Here is a 19,475-nt window from a genome sequence, read left to right on the forward strand (position 1 = left end):
GGCAGCATGGTTTTGTGAAGGGGAGGTCGTGTCTCACTAACTTGATCGAGTTTTTCAAGGAAGTGACAAAGATGATCGACGATGGAAGGGCAGTGGGTGTTATCTACATGGATTTCAGTAAGGCCTTTGACAAGGTCCCTCATGGCAGACTGGTACAGAAGGTAAAGTCACACGGGATCAGAGGTGAGCTGGCAAGATGGATACAGAATTGGCTTGGTCATAGAAGACAGAGGGTAGCAGTGGAAGGGTGCTTTTCTGAATGGAGAGCTGTGGCTAGTGGTGTTCCGCAGGGATCAGTGCTGGGACCTTTGCTGTTTGTAGTATACATAAATGATTTGGAAGAAAATGTAACTGGGCTAATTAGTAAGTTTGTAGATGACACTAAGGTTGGAGGAGTTGCAGATAGTGAAGAGGATTGTCAAAGGATACAACGGGATATAGATCGGTTGGAGACTTGGGCAGAGAAATGGCAGACGGAGTTTAATCTGGACAAATGCGAGGTAATGCATTTTGGAAGGTCTAATACAGGTAGGAATTATACAGTAAATGGCAGAACCCTTAAGTGCATCGATGGGCAGAGGGATCTGGGTGTTCAGATCCACAGGTCACTGAAAGTGGCAACGCAGGTGGATATGGTAGTCAGGAAGGCATATGGCTTGCCTTCATCGGCAGGGGTATTGAGTATAAAAGCTGGGAAGTCATGCTGCAGCTGTATAGAACCTTGGTTAGGCCACACTTGGAATATTGTGTGCAATTCTGGTCGCCACATTACCAGAAGGATATGGAGGCATTTGAGAGGGTGCAGAGGAGGTTTACCAGGATGCTGCCTGGTCTGGAGGTTATTAGCTATGAGGAGAGGTTGGAGAAACTCGGATTGTTCTCACTAGAGTGACGGAGATTGAGGGGCGACTTGATAGAAGTTTACAAAATTATGAGTGGCATGGACAGAGTAGATAGTCAGAAGCTTTTTCCCAGGGTGGAAGAGTCAATTACTAGGGGACATAGATTTAAGGTGAGAGGAGAAAACTTTAGAGGAAATGTGCGGGGCAAGATTTTTACGCAGAGGGTAGTGAGTGTCTGGAATTTGCTGCCAGAGGAGGTGGTGGAAGCAGGTACGATAGTGGTGTTTAAGAGGCAGCTTGACAAATACATGGGAATAGAGGGATACGGACCCCGGAAGTGCAAAATGTTTTAGTTTAGGCAATATGATCAGCGCAGGCTTGGAGGGCCGAAGGGCCTGTTCCTGTGCTGTATTTTTCTATGTTCTTTGTTCAATGGCTGGAAACCTGAGTTAAACCTTTTAAAACAGAGACCAAAGGTGACCTGAGCTCACAGACAAAGAAGGCTTTGCAATTTTGTACCTTCTACCTTCCAATCTATTGAGATGGAGACACCATGTCTGCTGAGACCCATCAAGGACAGTGACCAGGGGAATATGAGCGAACCACATATCATGTCCCCATTAAAAAGGCATCAAGGCAATCACCTGAGGTGTTAACTAGTGGAGACGAACTGCTAAACCTGATCACTTGGAGAATGGAAGCCTTGCTGAGAGTGGGTTCCCAGACATGAAATTATCAAGTTACCATGGAAGTACGCTCTGAACACAATCATTTGAACACTGGACCCTGACTGAGAGGGGGGATTCCCAGACAAGGGGGAAATAGGCTAGTAACAACTATGTTTGAATCACGGAATGGTGGTCATGTGACAGGCCCACCCTTTGTGTGCTTTCTCTGCAGTAAGGACAAGCAACTGAGATGTTGATGAGAGAAGACCAAAGTGATGTCATTCCTTCCTCCATCTCTCCAACCTACCTTGCAAGCCTGATTTTAAACCCTGATTGCTGACTGTGACCACCCAGGGACACCCTGCTGCAGGCAGAGACTTCTTAAAGGGAATCAACCGTGCCCTACTGTCTCCAGGAGAACAGCCAAATCAGCCGATATCTTTAACTCGCAGCTATGAGGGAAACAACAGGAGCACCGAGTACATCCTGAATCTAGCCAAGTCACCAAACTATGGACCAGATAACCTCTTCTATTTCACTGGACTCTAATCCGATTGATCTCTCTTTCCCCACTCTAATGTGTGTGTGTGTGTGTGTGTGTGAACTTCAAGTGCGTATGTGCAAAAGTCAGAACATATTTTATTATTTTACTTATACTAGGTTAAGTACAATAAAGCTAACCTCTTTCTTTGTTAAACTTAAGAAAACTCATCTGGTTGGTTCTTTTATGTTCACAGCATGTGAACAGTTAAACACTCACTGAATTGGCAAATATATCTTTTTCACAAAAGCCCTGTTGCAGTCCAACTAGGAGTCGGTAAACAGGGGAGTCATTTGGCCCCTATAAGCACTATAAGGAAGTTTTTAAATATACTTCTTGGGATCAATTTAGTTTCCTGCTTCCAATTTCTCAGTTGTCTTTGGGTTTGATCACAGACGCAGACCCCAAATTTCTGTTACGATCAGGTCAGGGGGAGTCGAATGTCTCCCCTCTTTTCCTCCTACTCGTTAGACCGCAACAGCTTGTTTTTTAAATAAATGGATATAGTTGCCATTTCCGTGACTGTTTAACTGTTTACATACTATGACAATAAAGGACATGATCAGACAGATTTTCTTCTGTTTTCTTAAAAAGAAAAATGGATAGTTCTTATTGCCTTTCACCTGGTTTAAGAAAGATGACTTTCACAAACACTCGAAGTTCACACACACAAATAGATTCAAGAGTCAGGAGGATAGATTAAGTAATCTAGATTCCAGTAAAATTAAAGAGGTATGCAACTCTTGAAGGTTGGTGGCATGGCTGGCTTCAGGCTGAAATTAGTTGCCCTGCTGCTTTCACTTGGTGCTGAGGGAGTTTAAAGATGTTGATGGATGATTCATCTGTTTTTCTGGACACAACAACACTGGGTTGAGTTCCTTTTAAAATCTCTGTTTGTGGCCTCTGTGTCAGCAAACAGGGTTCAAAATTTTCAAGTTGGATGGAATGAGAGAGAGACTCAAGGCCTTGTTCCTTCAGCATCTCAGTTGCTTGTCCCATTCTGCAGAGAAAGCAGATAGTTAAACACACAAAGGGTTGGCTTGCCACATGACCTGCTCTCTCCAACTGCCAGTGACCCAACTATGGTCATGGCTAGCGTATTCCAGATACTTTGATGAGATGATGGCTGGGAATTCCTCCCTCAGTCAGGACCCCATTGACCAAGTGATTATGTATAAAGGTTTGTCTTCACCCAGTTGAGCACCCAAATGATTGTCTGAATGCTTTGCTAATGGGATAGGAGAGGCCGTCATTCATTCTCTTTCAAGGCCATTGTTCCTGATGCGGCTTTGCAGAAAGGCTTTGGAATGCCAAAGGTACAGTGATGCAGATGTGCAGCCATCTTTGACTGTGATCCCAAGTCATTGCAATGTGGCTTTTGTCTTTAAAAAAGAATCAATTAGGGGTTTCTGGCTAGTAAACCCAAAAATTATTTTTGATGAGATGGCATGGTTTCACAACAAACTTATGGATCTCTGACTCATTTTTAATGTTGGCGCTGGAATTATATCTTCAGCCCTTTTACTCTAGTCTTCCATCTGCTGTTTTCTTACTTTGAGTACAATTCTTGATCTTCCTGTTCGATAACATCAGCTTCTGTTTCCACATCTATCATATGCGCACTCGAGGATTTCTAGACTCATGAACTAGCTTCATATCTACCACACCCACAACCTGGTGCATGGTTGCAACCTGGAGCTTTACCATGACCTGGAGGTTACTGTTTCTTCTACTCCTGCATGCCATTTGGATGTGACCGATTTTTCCACAGGTATAGCACTTTGACTGTAAATGGAGGCATTTAAATGGTTGGTGGCTACTATAGCAATTTTAACATCTAAATTTCTGACTCTGAGACTGTGAATTTGGCTTCCGTGGCCTGGATCCTGCTGAAATCCGGAGGACCTCCCCTGCCCACCATGAACAGAACTCCCTTGCAATTTGCAACTCTCTCTTTCTGCCATTTCCATGGCTGTGGCCTCATTGTGGGCCTCCTTCCACATCAGTTTACTGTACTCGCTCAAAAGCTTGGCCTGGATTTCATTGTTCTTCAGGCCTCCTACAAACATGTCTCCAAGGTTGATTTCTAAGTTCACACCATACCTATAATAATGAGGTTTTCTTTAACTCGAGAATGTAATCAGCAATAGTTTCACCTGGCCACTGCTTCCTTTGATGGAACATTGCACTGAGTGCAATTTTATTCTTATTTGTGCCATAATGAGTCCAGAATTTCATGAATTTCATAATTGACCATACTGGGGTCTCTCATACAATATTGCATTTGGCCCCATTGTGGTGAGGAAAACATTTATCCTCATCTCCTATATTATTTGCTTTCAGCCAAATGTGTAATCTTTGTTTGTAATTACACCACACCTCTTTGTTAGAATTAAATTCCCTCATTGTCCCCAAATATGCCTTCTGTGCCATTTTCTGACTCACTGAGTTGTACCTGAACATGACACGCACATGTAGCAATCTTTTGAATCACTGAACTTCCTCAAAATCAACTTTAGAACTTTAAAAAAGTGTGTCATGAAGTTCTTCAGTCCTCAATTTCTCAACTGAAATGTAAAAAAATTATTCTATCGCATCCTCATTGCTGTTGTGTGTTGTACTGATTAAGATTAACATATTCTCAACTGCAGGAAGCCATTCCTGAACTAACTTTATTAGCACCTCTGCAACAGAGAGGACAATATAGCAAAATGCTTAGATCTTGTAATATACTACACTGATGCCCTGGAGCTGTTGTTGAAGATTTGAGTGGGAAGTAGGGAGGAAATCTTGGAGCTATTGCTGGTTGAAGCTTTGAATGGTTGCTATAGACCCAAGTTTAGGTCTGGAATGGTTGCTCAGATAGCATATGAAACAGAGTCATAGAGTCAGAGAGTTATACAGCACAGAAGAGGGCCCTTCAGCCCATTATTACCGTGCCATGCATCAAGCACCTATCTATTCTAATCCCATTTTACAGCACTTGGCCCATAGCCCTGTATGCTATGGCATTTCAAGTGCTCATTAAAATGCTTCTTAAATGTTGCAAGGTTTCCTGCCTCTACCACCCCCTCAGGCAGTGTGTTCCAGATTCCAACCATCCTCTGGGTGAAAAACTGTTTCCTCAAATTCCCTGTAAGCCTCCTGCCCCTTACCTTAAATCTATGCCCCCTGGTTATTGACACCTCCGCTAAGGGGAAAAGTTTCTTCCTATTTACATTATCTATGCCCCTCATAATTTTGTGTCCCTCTATCAGGACCCCCCTCAGCCTTCCCTGCTCTAAGGAAAACAACCCTAGCCTAGTTTCTCTTCATAGCTGAAATGCTATGTAAGAAGTAGGAGCAGCAGTAGGCCATTTGACTCCTTAAGCCTGCTCCATTGAACCTAGTGGGGTGGTCTGAAACGGTTGGCCAGGGCTGATGTAGAGGTCTGGTTTGCCAAGGGCGGGAATGGTGGCTATGGGCCCATGTTTTGACCTGAAATAGTTGCTGAGAGCCAGTGTGGAGACCTGGAGTGTTATATTGGAACAAATCGTCATTTTTTTAAATTCATTCACGGGATGTGGGCTTCGCTGGCTGGGCCAGCATTTATTGCCCATCCCTAGTTGCCCTTGAGAAGGTGATGGTGAGCTGCCTTCTTGAACCGCTGCAGTCCATGTAGTGTAGGTACACCCACAGTGCTGTTAGGAAGGGAGTTCCATGGTTTTGACCAGCGACAGTGAAGGGACGGTGATATATTTCCAAGTCAGGGTGGTGAGTGACTTGGAGGGGAACTTGCAGGTGGTGGTGTTCCCATCTATCTGCTGCCCTTGTCCTGCTAGATGGTAGTAGTCATGGGTTTGGAAGGTGCTGTCGAAGGACCCTAGGTGAATTCCTGCAGTGCATCTTGTAGATGGTACACACTGCTGCTACTGTGCGTTGATGTTGACAGAGTGAATGTTTGTGGATGTGGTGCCAATCAAGCGGGCTGCTTTGTCTTGGATGGTGCCAAGCTTCTTGAGTGTTATTGGAGCTGCAACTCATCCAGGCAAGTGGAGAGTATTGCATCACACTCCTGATTTGCACCTGATGGACAGGCTTTGGGAAGTCAGGAGGTGAGTTACTCATCACAGGATTCCTAGCCTCTGACCTGCTCTTCTGACCACAGTATTTACATGGCTAGTCCAGTTCAGTTTCTGGTTAATGATAGCCCCCAGGATATTTATAGTAGGGGATTCAGTGATGGTGATGCCATTGAACATCAAGGGGTGATGGTTGGATTCTCTCTTGTTGGCGATGGTCATTGCCTGACACTGGTGTGGTATGAATGTTACTTGCCACTTGTCAGCCTAAGCCTGGATATTGTCCAGGTCTTGCTGCATTTGGACATGGACTACTTCAGTATCTGAGGAGTCATGAATGGTGCTGAAATGTTCAATCATCAGCGAACATCTGACCTTATGATGGAAGGAAGGTCATTGATGAAGCAGCTGAAGATGGTTGGGCTGAGGACAGTGTGTTGCATTTAAATTTTTACTGCCAAATTAATACAAGGAAAAGCTAATGAGCTGTTGTTCACTAGTTGATGGACTGTGCCCTTGTTTGTTACTGCACTGCACGGCTGCTTTCTCCCTCTCCTCAGCTCACATTCCCAGAATGTAAATTGCTTAACATGTAAAATTAATAGGAGCCCTCGGGACTGGGCCTGGCTCAGTGCCAGCAGTGGCAATGAGAGCCTGGGGCCTGGCCCTGGCTGACTGACCAATGCTTCATTCCCACCTGCGGCAGCCCTACCTTGTGCGTCTCTGTAGTAGGCATGGGTGACACTACGGAACCTCTCCTGCCCAGCTGTGTCCCAGATCTGGAAATAGAAACAAAGCAGAGTCATGTACCTCGTTATTTAATTTACTTGAAACTCAATCCTTGATTAGAACAATAATGAGCAACTACATAATACGAGGTGAACGCACACTCAGGAGATACTGGGAACTAAACGGGGAGGCAGTGAGGCATGAGTCAGTGTAATGGAGCTGGGGAACTGGAGAATGTGTCATTCTGTGTGACCCCATGTGCCCTTCCACTCACCTGGACAATACTACTACTTATTCACAGTCTAAATGTTGTTGGGATTCCTTCACAAAAAACACACTCACTTACACATGCCTGAATATAATCCAGGTCTCATTTTTTTAAATATTGAAGTTGCGCTTGGAGTATGAGTGACACTGTAAGGCAGTATTTGCTTCCCATCTCTTATTGCCCTGAGGACATTAAAAGTCAACCAATTAGTGTGGGACTGGAGTTGCACATATGCCCAGACTGGTTAAGCTGGAAGACTTCCCTTCCTGATGAACATCAGTGAACCAGTAGGTCTGAAACCTAATCGAGGGTTCTTGTGGTTTATATATAGAATAGCAGTTCCCCAGGAATGAGTTACAGGCTGAAATCTAATTCAAGGATTCAGATGGTTTAAATATAGAACAGATACCCAGCAGTAAGTTACAGATTGGATACTAATACTGGTTTTTATGTGGCTGAAATATAGAATAACAGATATCTGGGAATCAGTTATAGACTAAACCATAATTAAATGATTTGGGTGGTTTGTATATAAAATCCTGTTTTCAAATCCCTCCATGACCTCATCCCTCCTATCTCTGTAACCCCCTCAAGATCTCTGCACTCCTCTAATTTTAGCCTCTTGCGCATCCCTGATTTCCTTCATTCCACCATTGGTCATTGTGTTTTCAGCTGCTGAGGCCCTAGCCAATGGCATTTCGTTACCAAATCTTCCCACCTCCTTCAAGACGTTCCTTAAAATCTGCTTCTTACCTGTCTGTATATCTTCTTTTGTGGCTCGGTGTCACATTTTATTTGATTATGTTCCTCTGAAGCACCTTTAAACATGGTAAAGGAGCTGTACAAATACAAGTTGTTGGTGAAGAGTGCTCGAGGTGCGAGAGAAATGCAGTAATTTCATTGAACGATACAGCACAATAGGGGGCCATTTACTCATTATGCCTCGATTAGCTCTTTGAAAGAGCTATCGAATTAGCCCCACCCACCCCTTTCTCTTTCCGTAGTAATTACGTAGGACTGTAGCTTTAAGAATAATCCTGTGTTGTAAGATCACTTGATCTGTGTAAACCAATGAGTTAGCAGCATGGGGAACCTTGAGGGGAGAGTTCTTCTTTAGTTATACAGTTAGATGCACACATGTAGCTGCTGCTGCTGTCCTGAAATTAAAGTTCAATGTTTCCACCAAGAAAAGTTGCCTAGCAAATCAACTCTATAACAAACTGGCGACAAGGATAAATCAGATCCAGTACTGTCCCCCGCCCAGCGATTGTGAGTATCTAAGATAATTAAAAAGCAAGGAGATATACTCATCCGAGGTACCACAGTTTGACAGAATCGATCCCTTTCAACCAGCCACAGATGACTGGTCTCAATATATAGAATGTCTAGCATTCTACTTTCAAGCCAACAAAATCATGGGGTAGGAAAAGAGGAGAGTGATTCTCCTGAGTATTTGTGGGAGCAAAACCTACAGTTTAATTTGAAGCTTGATGGCCCCCAGTGCCACAGATGAGAAGACCATCAGTGAATTAGTTGACCTTATTAAGTGACATTTTCAACCCAAACCCTCAGTCACAATGCAGAGGTTCAGGTTCAATTCACGGAATAGAGCTCTGAGGGAGACCATTGCTACCTATGTGATGAAATTAAAGCAACGAATGGAATATTGTGATTTTGGTGAAACCCTGAATGATACGGGATCGTTTGGTTTGTGTGTGAAAGAGGATGCTATTCAGGGAAGATTGCTGGCTAAAGTGGATCTTGATTTTAAGAAAGCGTCAGAAATAGTGCTTGTGATGGAAAGTGCTGTAAGGGATTTACAAGTGATTCAAGGTGTGCAAAATGTTCTCCTAGATGGGCAGCAACGTGCGGCCAAAAGTGGCGTGAAAAGCCCGGATTCTGCCGCCAAGTGGGAAACAGTCCCTGCTAACCGAAAATTTAGAGGAAACAGTTTAGCAGCACATTCAAAAACAAATTTTTATTGATGTGGAAACAATCATATTCCTAATGATTGGCAATTTAAAAATGTAGAGTGTTATTTTTGTCACAAAAGAGGACACATATTGAAACATTGCAAAGCGAGATTTAAACAGGTTTCCAGGTAACAAATGAAATTCAATGAAGTGTATAGTGTGGAAGAGCCAGAAATAATCAATTCTGACATTTATGCCTTATTCAAGATGAAAACTGGGAAGGCAGAACCAATTACTGTCACATTGCAAGTGAATAGTAAACCATTAAAAATGGAAGTAGACATGGGTGCCTCTACCACAGTGGTAGGAGAACACACTTTCAGATATTTAAATAAAGGTGCTCAACAATTAAAAATTTGGAACAAACATCTGCCAAGTTGAAAATGTACACAGGCGAAGATATCCAGGTAAAAGGTATCACTAGAGTAACTGTTCATTATAGACACCAAACAGCACAACGGTGATGGTATTAGAAAGCAGAGGACCAAGCCTTCTAGATCGAAATTGGTTGAGGGAAATTTGCCTTGATTGGGCAGTGAGATTTCAATAGGAAGCAGGAAGAGTTCCTGAGTTGGAAAAGGAACAAAGCAAGGTACTTCAGAAAGAGCCTGGTGAGCCCAAGGACCACAACAAGATGAAAAAGGAGTGTGTAGCCATTCAGCAACCTGAAGAAATGAAGACTGGCTTAAACAACAACATGGAAAAACAGCAGAAAAAGCTGCTGAATTACAGAATTCAAGATGAAGTGAGTGAGTTTTGCAAAGAAAAGGAAAACCTGTTGAAAGACCTTCACACACGACAAGGACCCCTCAGGTCAAAGTTTGTACCTCTTGAAAATTACGAAGAGAAACAGGAAGAATTTAACATCACTCTGAACAAACTGAAGAACCAGTTAGCAGAGAAGATGCAGCAATGTTCAAGGTTCCAGGAAGAAGCCAACAGATACAAGAAGGAGACTGAAGAGCTGAAGAATCAGCTGAATGAAGCTAAAGAGGCTTTGGAAGCAGAAGTTAAAGAACTTTCCGAGATGCGAGTAGATAATGAAATGATGGGTAGCTCAGCTAGTGAACAAAGACAAGTTGAGATTTCACCTGAGAGAAGTCTGGCCAACAGTGAAGTCAAAAAGAAGGACGAGACTAAACTCTGTGGTAGAACGAACAAGACAAAAAGGGAGAAGGTTCCAAAATGACAATACAAGGTGGGAATGAAAAAGTTAACAATCGTTGGAAACTAAATTTGCTCGTTTCCTATTTCACTACATAATAAACCCCCACACTACTACAGGCACAAAGCCTGCAGAATTATTGATGAGGCACCGTCTTCGAACAAGACTAAGCCTGATACTTCCCAACCTGGAGGGGAAGGTGGAGAAAGGTCAAGGGAACCAAAAAGTGACTCATGATTTGCAAATCGTGAGTGACAATTTACTTTTGGAGAAACAGTATATGTAAGGAATTTCGGTGGAGGACCAAAGTGGTTACCTGGTAAAGTAAGCTCTGTGACCGGACCCTTGTCATACCACGTGAAAGTAGAGGGCTGATCACCTGTAAGAATGTGGATCATTTAAGAAAAAGGGAGATACCCCAACAAATGATGTTCCACCTGCAACCATTGCTGAACCTGTGGTTTCTGTTCAAGTTGCTCAACCAAGGACAGACATGCCCGATGTCTCTGTCGGAGTGGAAGACACTGAACTGCATGTGCCTAATGAGGTACCTGATGTTAATGCGGTTCCAGAGAATGTGGTTCCTGCAAAAGAATTTGAAGCCGTGGAGCTACAACGTTCCACACGGATCAGGAAAACATCTGAAAGACTGAAGCTGTAATTTCATGACCTGTGTAAATATTGTGATGTCATGAGATAAATATGCTTGTAAATACAAAATGTACAGAAAAGTTAAAGGGGAAGTCATAATTATAGTTTTGATAAACGTAGGACTGTAGCTTTAAGAATGATCCTGTGCTGTAAGATCACATGACCTGTGTAAACAAATGAGTTAGCGGCATGGGGAACCTCTAGGAGAGAGTTCTTCTTTAGTTATAAGGTTAGATGCACACATCTAGTTGCTGCTGCTGTCTTGTAAAAAAGTTCAATGTTTCCACAAAGAAAAGTTGCCTGGAGTCTATAACACTTTCCTATTGCCCTAAAAATGTCATCTTTCAAGTCCAATTCCCTTTTGAAAGTTACTAATTAATCTGTTTCCACTGCTCTTTCTGGCAGCATATTCCAGATCACATCAACCTGCAGTCTGAAAAATATCTCCCCATCTTGGCTAAAAAGCGTAACTTTGGGAGAGAGAGGTTAAAACAGCGAGACTTCGGAAGAGAGAGGTTAAAACAGAGAGATTTAGGGAGAGAGAGGAGAGCTCAGGAGATAAAACAATGAGAGTTCAGGAGATAAAACAGCAAGAGTTCAGGGGATAAAACAGCGAGAGTTCAGGAGATAAAACAGCGAGAGTTCCAGAGATAAAGTGAGTTCAGGGGATAAGACAGCGAGAGTTCAGGGGATAAAACAGCGAGAGTTTGGGAGATGTAACAGTGAGAGTTCAGGAGTTAATAAAAGTGAGAGTTCAGGAGATAAAACTGCGAGAGTTCAGGAGATAAAACAATGAGAGTTCAGGGGATAAAACCACGAGAATTCAGGAGGTAAAACAGCGAGAGTTCAGGAGATAAAACAGTGAGAGTTCAGGAGATAAAACAGCGAGAGTTCAGGAGATAAAACAGCAAGAGTTCAGGAGATAAAACAGCGAGAGTTTAGGAGATAAAACAGTGAGAGTTCGGGAGATAAAACAGCGAGAGTTCTGGAGATAAAACAGCGAGAGTTCAGGAGATAAAACAGCGTGAGTGGAGGGACAGTCAGGAGATTGAAAATAGTGTGAGCACAGAATCTTAAATTTCTAAACAAGCTCAGGGAAAGTAAGAATTTATAGGCACAGGAGAGGGAGCTGAGTTGTGAGTAAGGATGAAGAATTTCTACTTTCTAATCATCGCCAGAATATAATTAATAGTACAAGAGTAAGGTTAAAGTAAGTAAAAGTAACTAAGGTTTAAGTAAAAAAGTGATTTAAAAGTTTAAGATTAAGGCATGGTAGAACAGCTCAGCCAAGCGGAATGCCCATCCTGTGGCATGTGGGGAAACGTGGACACTTCTCATGACTCAGACGAGTCCATGTGCAGTAAGGCTGCACAAGCTTGAGTTCCACGGTTCAGAGCTTGAGCAGCAGCTCGAATCACTGAGGTGCATCCGTGAGGCAGAGAACTACGTGTATAGCACATTCAGAGAGGTGGTCACACAGCAAGTTAGAGGCAAGCAGGCAGATAGGAAGTGGGTGACTGCCAGGCAGTCCAAGAGAAACAGGCAGGTAGTGCAGGAATCCCCAGAGGTCCCGCTCACTAACTGGTTTTCCATTCTGGATATTGGTGAGGGCGATGGATCCTTGGAGGAGTGCAGTAAGAGGCACCACAGTGGCCCAGCTGTACAGGAGGGGAGGAAGAAGAGTGGAAGGGCAGTACTGATAGGGGATTCCTTAGTTAGGGGAGCAGACAGGCATCTCTGCGGCTGTCAACGTAACTCCAGGATGGTTTGTTGCCTCCCTGGTGATTGGATCAAGGATGTCACAGAACGACTGCAGGACATTCTTGTGGGGGAGGGCGAACAGCCAGAGGTCGTGGTCCACATTGGTACTAACAACATAGGCAGGAAGGGGGATGTGATCCTGCAATCGGAATTTAGGGAGCTAGGTTGGAAATTAGCAAACAGGACAGCTAAAATAGTAATCTCTGGATTACTCCCAGTGCCACGTGCAAGTGAGTACAGAAATAGGAAGATAAGACAGATGAATGTGTGGCTGGAAAGATGGCGCAGGAGGGGGGGCTTTAGATTCCTGGGACACTGGGACTGGCTCTGGGGGAGATTGTCACCTGTACAAGCAGACAGGTTGCATCTGAACAGAGCCGGGACCGAGTTCCTTGCCGCTCGTTTTGCTAGTGCTGTTGGGGAGGGTTTAAACTAACTCAGCAGGGGCGTGGGGACCAGGAGAGAATATTATAAAGTAATACCAGAGTGCACAGAATGCTGGAAGAGGCAGATAGCACTAAAATAGAGAATAGTAAGTTAATGCATGGAGTAAGGATAAGAGAACAATTAATGAAGTCTAATTCAGGATTACACTGCATGTATGTGAATGCACGGAGTAGAGTTACAGGCACAGATTGCCTTGTGGGATTATGATGTTGTGGTGATAATGGAGACCTGGCTTAAGGAACAGCAGATCTGGGTGTTAAATATTCCTGGTTACAAGGTGTTCAGAAAAGATAGGAAAGGGAAAAAAGGAGGAGGGGTGGCATTTTTGGTTAAGGAGAGTATTGCAGTACTGGAAAAAGAGGATGTGTCAGAGGATTCAAGGACAGAATCAATTTGGCTACAGCCAAGGAATAAAAAGGGTGCAATTACATTGCTCGGTGTAATATATAGACCACCAGCTAGTGGGAAGGGTATAGAGGAACAAATCTGTAAGGAAATTACAGAGAGGTCTAATCATCATAGAGTTGTTATAATGGGGGACTTTAATTACCTGTATATAGACTGGGATAGTGGTAGTGTAAGGGGCAGTGAGGGACAAGTGTTCCTAGATTGTGTTTAGGAGAATTTCCTGCAGCAGCATGTGTCCAGTCCAACAAGAAAGGAGGCACTGCTAGACCTGGTTCGTGGGAATGAGGTGGGCCAAGTGGAACAAGTGACAGTAGGGGAACATTTAGGGGACAGTGATCATTGTATCATAAGGTTTGGGATGATGGTGGAAAATTACCTTTCAATCCAGAGTAAAAAAAAATCAACTGGCAGAGAGCGGACTTCAATGGGTCAAGAATGGAGCTGGGCAGGATAGACTGGAACCAAAGGTTGACGGGAAAAACAGTAGCTGAACAATGGGCTACCTTCAAAGAGGAGATGGTTTGGGCACAGTCAAGGTATGTTCCCTCAAAAGGTAAGGGTAGGACAAACAAATCCAGAGCTCCCTGGATGACAATGAAGATAGAAATTAAGTTAAAGAAGAAAAAGTGTGCTTACGACAGGTGTCAGGTAGCAAATACAATTGAGAACCAAGCTGGATACAGAAGGTTCAGAAAGGATGTGAAAAAGCAAATACGAGAAGCAAAGTGGGATTATGAAAAAAGACTGGCAGCTAACATAAAAGGAAATCCCAATGTATTCTATAAACACGTCAATAGTAAAAGGGTGGCAAAAGGAAGAGTAGGGCCTGTTGGGGACCAAAAAGGGGATTTACTACATAGAGACAAGAGGCAAGGCTGAGGTGTTAAATGAATACTCTGCATCTGTCTTTACCTACAAGGCAGATGCTCCCAGGTCATGGTGACAGAGGAGGAAACTCAGTCACTAGAAGGGTTTAAAATTGATAAGGAGGTGGTATTGGATGAGCTGTTGGTACTTAAAGTTGATAAGGCACCGGGACTGGATGAGATATATCCAAGAATATTGAAGGAAGTGAGAGTGGAAATTGCAGAGGCACTGGCAATAATCTTTCAATGTTCCCTGGATTTGGGGGAGGTGCTGGAGGACTGGAGAATTGTAAACATTAACTTCGGTGGCGGGGAAACTTCTAGGATATTAGAAGTAATAGTCACCTGGAAAAGTGTGGTTTGATTTGGAAGAGTCAGCATGGATTTGTTAAAGGGAAATTGTGTCTAACTAATTTGCTGGAGTTTTGGAAGCGGTAACAGATGGTTGATGAGGGCGAGGTCGTTGATGTGGTGTATATGGATATCCAAAAGGCGTTTGATACAGTGCCACACAACAGACTTGTGAGGAAAGTTATAGGTCATGGAATAAAAAGGACAGTAGCAACGTGGATACAAAATTGGCTGAGGGATAGGAAACAGAGAGTAAATGGGTATCTTTTGGGCTGGAAGAAGGTTTGTAGTGGAGTTCCCCAGGGGTCGGTATTGGGACCTCTACTTTTCCTGATATATATAAATGATCTAGATCTTGGTGTGCAGGGGATAATTTCAAAGTTTGTGGACGACACAAAACTTGGGAGAATTGTAAACTGTGAGGAGGGCAGGGGAGAGGAGTAAGAGTGCAAGAGCAATAGTGGTAGGAGACTCAACAGTGAGGGGTGCGGACAGGTGCTTCTGCGGCTGTAGATGTGGCTCCAGGATGGTATGTTGCCTCCCTGGTGCCAGGGTCAAGGATGTCACAGAAAGGCTGCAGGGCATTCTGAAGGGGGAGGCCAAACAGTCAGAGTCCTTGGCTCACGTTGGTACCAACGACATAGGTAGAAAGAGGGATGAAGTCCTGCAACAAGAATTTGGGAGCTAGATAGCAGATTAAAAAGCAGGAACTCAAAGGTTGTAATCTCTGAATTACTCCTTGTGCCACGTGCTAGTGAGTGTAGGAATAGGAGGATAGAGAGCTGAAGAGTTGGTGCAGGAGGGAGGGCTTTAGTTTCCTGGATCACTGGGTCTGTTTCTGGTGAAGGTGGGGCCTGGATAAGTTGGGCGGGTTGCACCTGAACCGGAACGGGACCAACATCCTTCTGGGGAGGTTTGCTAGTGCTGTTGGGGAGGGGTTTAAACTAATTTGGCAGGGGGTTGGGATACAGAGTGGAGGTACAGTAGGGGGTGATGCATAGCCAAATATAGGAGAAACTAAGTCGTCAATCTGGAAGGCAGAGCAAATATAGACCTGTTAAGGCACAAGGGAATAATGCAAGGCTGGATTGCATCTATTTTAATGCAAGTAGCCTTACAAGTAAGGCAGATGAACTGAGGGTGTTGATTAACACATGGGAATATGATATTGTTGCTATCACAGAGACATGGTTGAGGGAAGGGCAGGACTGGCAGCTCAATATTCCAGGGTATAGAATCTTCAGGCATGACGGGGGGATGTAAAAGAGGAGATGGCATTGCATTATTGATCAAGGAGTCAATTACTGCAGGAAGGGGGGATGGTACCTTAGAAGGTTCCTCAAATGAGGCCATATGGATAGAACTTAAAAGCAAAAAGGGGGCTTTGCTGGGAGTGTACTATAGGCCCCCAAACAGTCAGGGGGAGATAGAGGAGCAGATATGTAGGCAAATCTCAGAGAAGTGTAAAAATAATAAGGTAATAATAGTAGGGGATTTCAACTTCCCCAATATTAACTTGGATAGTCTTAGTGTGAAAGGCTTAGAGGGGGTGGAATTCTTAAAGTGCATCCAGGAGAGCTTTTTGAGCCAGCACATATAAAGTCCTATAACAGAAGGGGCGGTACTGGACCTAATCTTAGGAAATGAAGTTGGGCAAGTGGTGGAAGTGTCAGTGAGGGAGAATTTCGGCGATAGCGACCATAACTTTGTAAGATTTAAGGTAGTTATGGAAAAGGACAAAGATGGATTGGAAATAAAGGTCCTGAATTGAGGGAAGGCCGATTTCAATATGATAAGACAGGATCTGGCCAAAGTGGACTGGGAGCAGCTACTTGTAGGGAAATCTACATCAGACCAGTGGGAGTCATTCAAAATGGAAATAGAGAGAGTTCAGGGTCAACATGTTCCCGTCAAGGTGAAGGGTAGGACCAACAAGTCTAGGGAACCCTGGATGTCAAGGGATATAGAGGATTAGATAAGGAAAAAAAGGAGGCTTATGGCAGATAGAGAGAGCTGTAAACAGCAGAAGCCCTAGAGGAGTATAGAAAGTGCAGGGGGTTACTTAAAAAAATAATTAGGAGAGCAAAGCGGGGGCATTAAAAAAACACTGGCGGGCAAGATAAAGGAAAATCCCTAGGCATTTTACAAATATATTAAGAGGGTAACCAGGAAAAGAGTAGGGCCCATTAGGGACCAAAATGGCAGTCTGTGCGTGGAGCCGGAGGATGCAGGTGAGGTTTTAAATGATTATTTTTCATCTGTGTTCACCATGGAGAAAGACGATGTGGGTGTAGAAATCAGGGAAGGGGACTGTGATATACTTGAACAAATTAACATTGAAAGGGAGGAGGTATTAGTGGTTTTAGAGGGCTTAAAAGTGGATAAATCCCCAGGCTCAAATGAGATGTATCCCAGGCTGCTGTGGGAGACAAGGGAGGAGATTGCAGGGGCTCTGACACTAATTTTCAAATCCTCTCTGGCCACAGGAGAGGTGCCAGAGGTCTGGAGGACAGCGAATGTGGTACCATTATTCAAGAAAGGTAGCAGGGATAAACTAGGTAATTACAGGCCAGTGAGTCCAACATCAATGGTAGGGAAACTATTGCAAAAACCTCTGAGGGGCAGGATTAATATCCACTTGGAGAGACAGAGGTGAATCAGGGATAGTCAGCATGGCTTTGTCAGGGGGAGAACATGTCTAACAAATTTGATTGAATTTTTCGAGGAGATGACTAGAGGAGATTCAACAGGATGTTGCCTGGGCTGGAGCGTTTCAGCTATGAAGAGAGACTGGATAGTTGTTTTCCTTAGAGCAGAGAAGGCTGAGGGGGGACCTGATAGAGGGACACAAAATTATGAGGGGCATGGATAGGGTAGATAGGAAGAAAGTTTTCCCCTTAGTGGAGGTGTCATTAACCAGAGGGCATAGATTTAATGTAAGGGGCAGGTGGCTTAGGGGGGATTTGAGGAAAAAGTTTTTCACCCAAGGGGTGGTTAGAATCTGGAACACACTGCCTGAGGGGGTGGTAGAGGCAGGAATACTCACAACATTTAAGAAGTATTTAGATGAGCACTTGAAATGCCATAGTATACAGGGCTATGGGCCAAGTGCTGGAAAATGGGATTAGAATAGATCGGTGCTTGATGGCCGACACAGACAGGATAGGCCGAAGAGCCTGTTTCCGTGCTGTATAACTCTGTGACTCTATGGGATGCAAGATGAGGAAGTCAGGACTGTCCTCACTGCATCTTGTCAGCATCCTCTACGAATCGTGTAGTTATGAGGGCCTCCTGAGTGCGCCTGCCTCGACTGGCCATTGTGATGGCCTCATCTCTGGCATCCTTGCCTTTGAGGACCTCATCACTGCCATCATCTTCGACGTTCTCCTCATTGGAGGATACATGCAGTTCCTCCATCTCCTCCTCAGCCAGATCCTCCCCCTTTGCAGCACCAGGTTGTGTAGCGCGCAGCAATCTATGATGATGAGCAACACTCTTGGTGGACTGTATTACAGTGCTCCACCGGACTTGTCTAGGCACCGGAACCTCATTTTCAAAATGCCTATCATTTGTTCCACCAATTCCGGGTCACGGCATGAGTCACGTTATACCCTTGCTCTGCTGCAGTCTGAGGCTGCCGCACAGGTATCCTCTCTGGGTAGCCCTTATCCCCAAGGAGCCAACCCTGCAGCCTCTCTGGACCCTGGAAGATGTCAGGGATCTGAGACCTGCAAAGGAAGTAGGAGTTGCGGATGGTCCCTGGGAATCATGTGCAGACCTGTATGATGCATTTGTGGTGGTTGCACACCAGCTGAACATTTAGCGAGTGGAAGCCCTTGCAGTTGATGTAATTGACTGCTTGTTGCCACAGAGATCTGAGCGCCACGTCGATGGCACCCTGCACCTGTGGAAAACCTGAGATCTGGGCAAATCCCAGCGCTCTTGCTTCCTGGCCTTCTTGATCCCAGGTGAAATGCACAAAGTTCTATGCCTTCATGAAGATGGCGTCCGTGACCTCCTAGATACGCTTGTGCATAGAAGCTTGTGAGACCTCGTACATTTCACCTGTGGAGCCTTGGAAGGAGCCACTGGGGTAAAAATTGAGCGCCGCAGTCACTTTCATGGCCACTGGCAGTGGATGCCCTCCATGTCTCCATGGCACCAAGTCCTGCAGCAAGTGGCAGGTGTGACCAACCAGTTCTCTCGGCATGCGCAGTCTTCGGCGACACTGGTTCTCAGTCATCTGCAGGAATGTCTATTGACCCTGGGTCTAGCGAGGCACCTATGAGTGGCAGCTAGCTGTGGATCTTCAGCTGTGTGTGCAGCAGGCCCTGTGTGGATGCCCCTTCCTTTGCCAATCCACACGCCTCTGCCGCTCTCTTCTTCTCTGCTCCCTGTAAGCCATGAGGCACACTGCTAAATCACCAAGCTCCGTGATCCTAATGTTCCACACCAGCAGGGTCAAAATGAGAGATGCGTGGGTTAGCATATGTGTCCTAAGAACCTCTCCCGATTATGTCTGAAAGCCCCTTAATGCAAGCAGGAGAGTGCAGGCTACCACTTGGGTGGCCAGTGTGTATTGTGCTTCATGGCTGTCCAAAACCCCACCCGCCTCTGCCCCACTCCGCTTGACTGATTGGCAGCAGCTGTCCTCTCAGCTCAGGCTCAGCCATTCTCCTAACCCACACTGCGAGGCTTGAACCATGAGGGATACCAGTCCAAACCTTAATAAAGACATAACAGC

At 44.6% G+C, this 19,475-nt stretch overlaps 1 protein-coding gene across 2 annotated transcripts in view; it reads right to left on the reverse strand.

Moving 5' to 3' along the window:
• The window catches only part of LOC144699709 (ras-related protein Rab-37-like), a 185,205-nt gene that overhangs the window by 50,933 nt on the left and 114,797 nt on the right, over positions 1 to 19,475 (reverse strand). For both annotated transcript variants that reach the window (XM_078570861.1, XM_078570860.1), the window contains one exon: positions 6,825 to 6,891. In XM_078570861.1, the coding sequence (XP_078426987.1) occupies positions 6,825 to 6,891 (67 nt within the window). The remainder of the gene's footprint in view (positions 1 to 6,824; positions 6,892 to 19,475) is intronic.

The sequence above is a fragment of the Cetorhinus maximus genome, chromosome 24 (assembly GCF_964194155.1).
Source record: "Cetorhinus maximus chromosome 24, sCetMax3.hap1.1, whole genome shotgun sequence".
Classification (NCBI taxonomy): domain Eukaryota; kingdom Metazoa; phylum Chordata; class Chondrichthyes; order Lamniformes; family Cetorhinidae; genus Cetorhinus; species Cetorhinus maximus.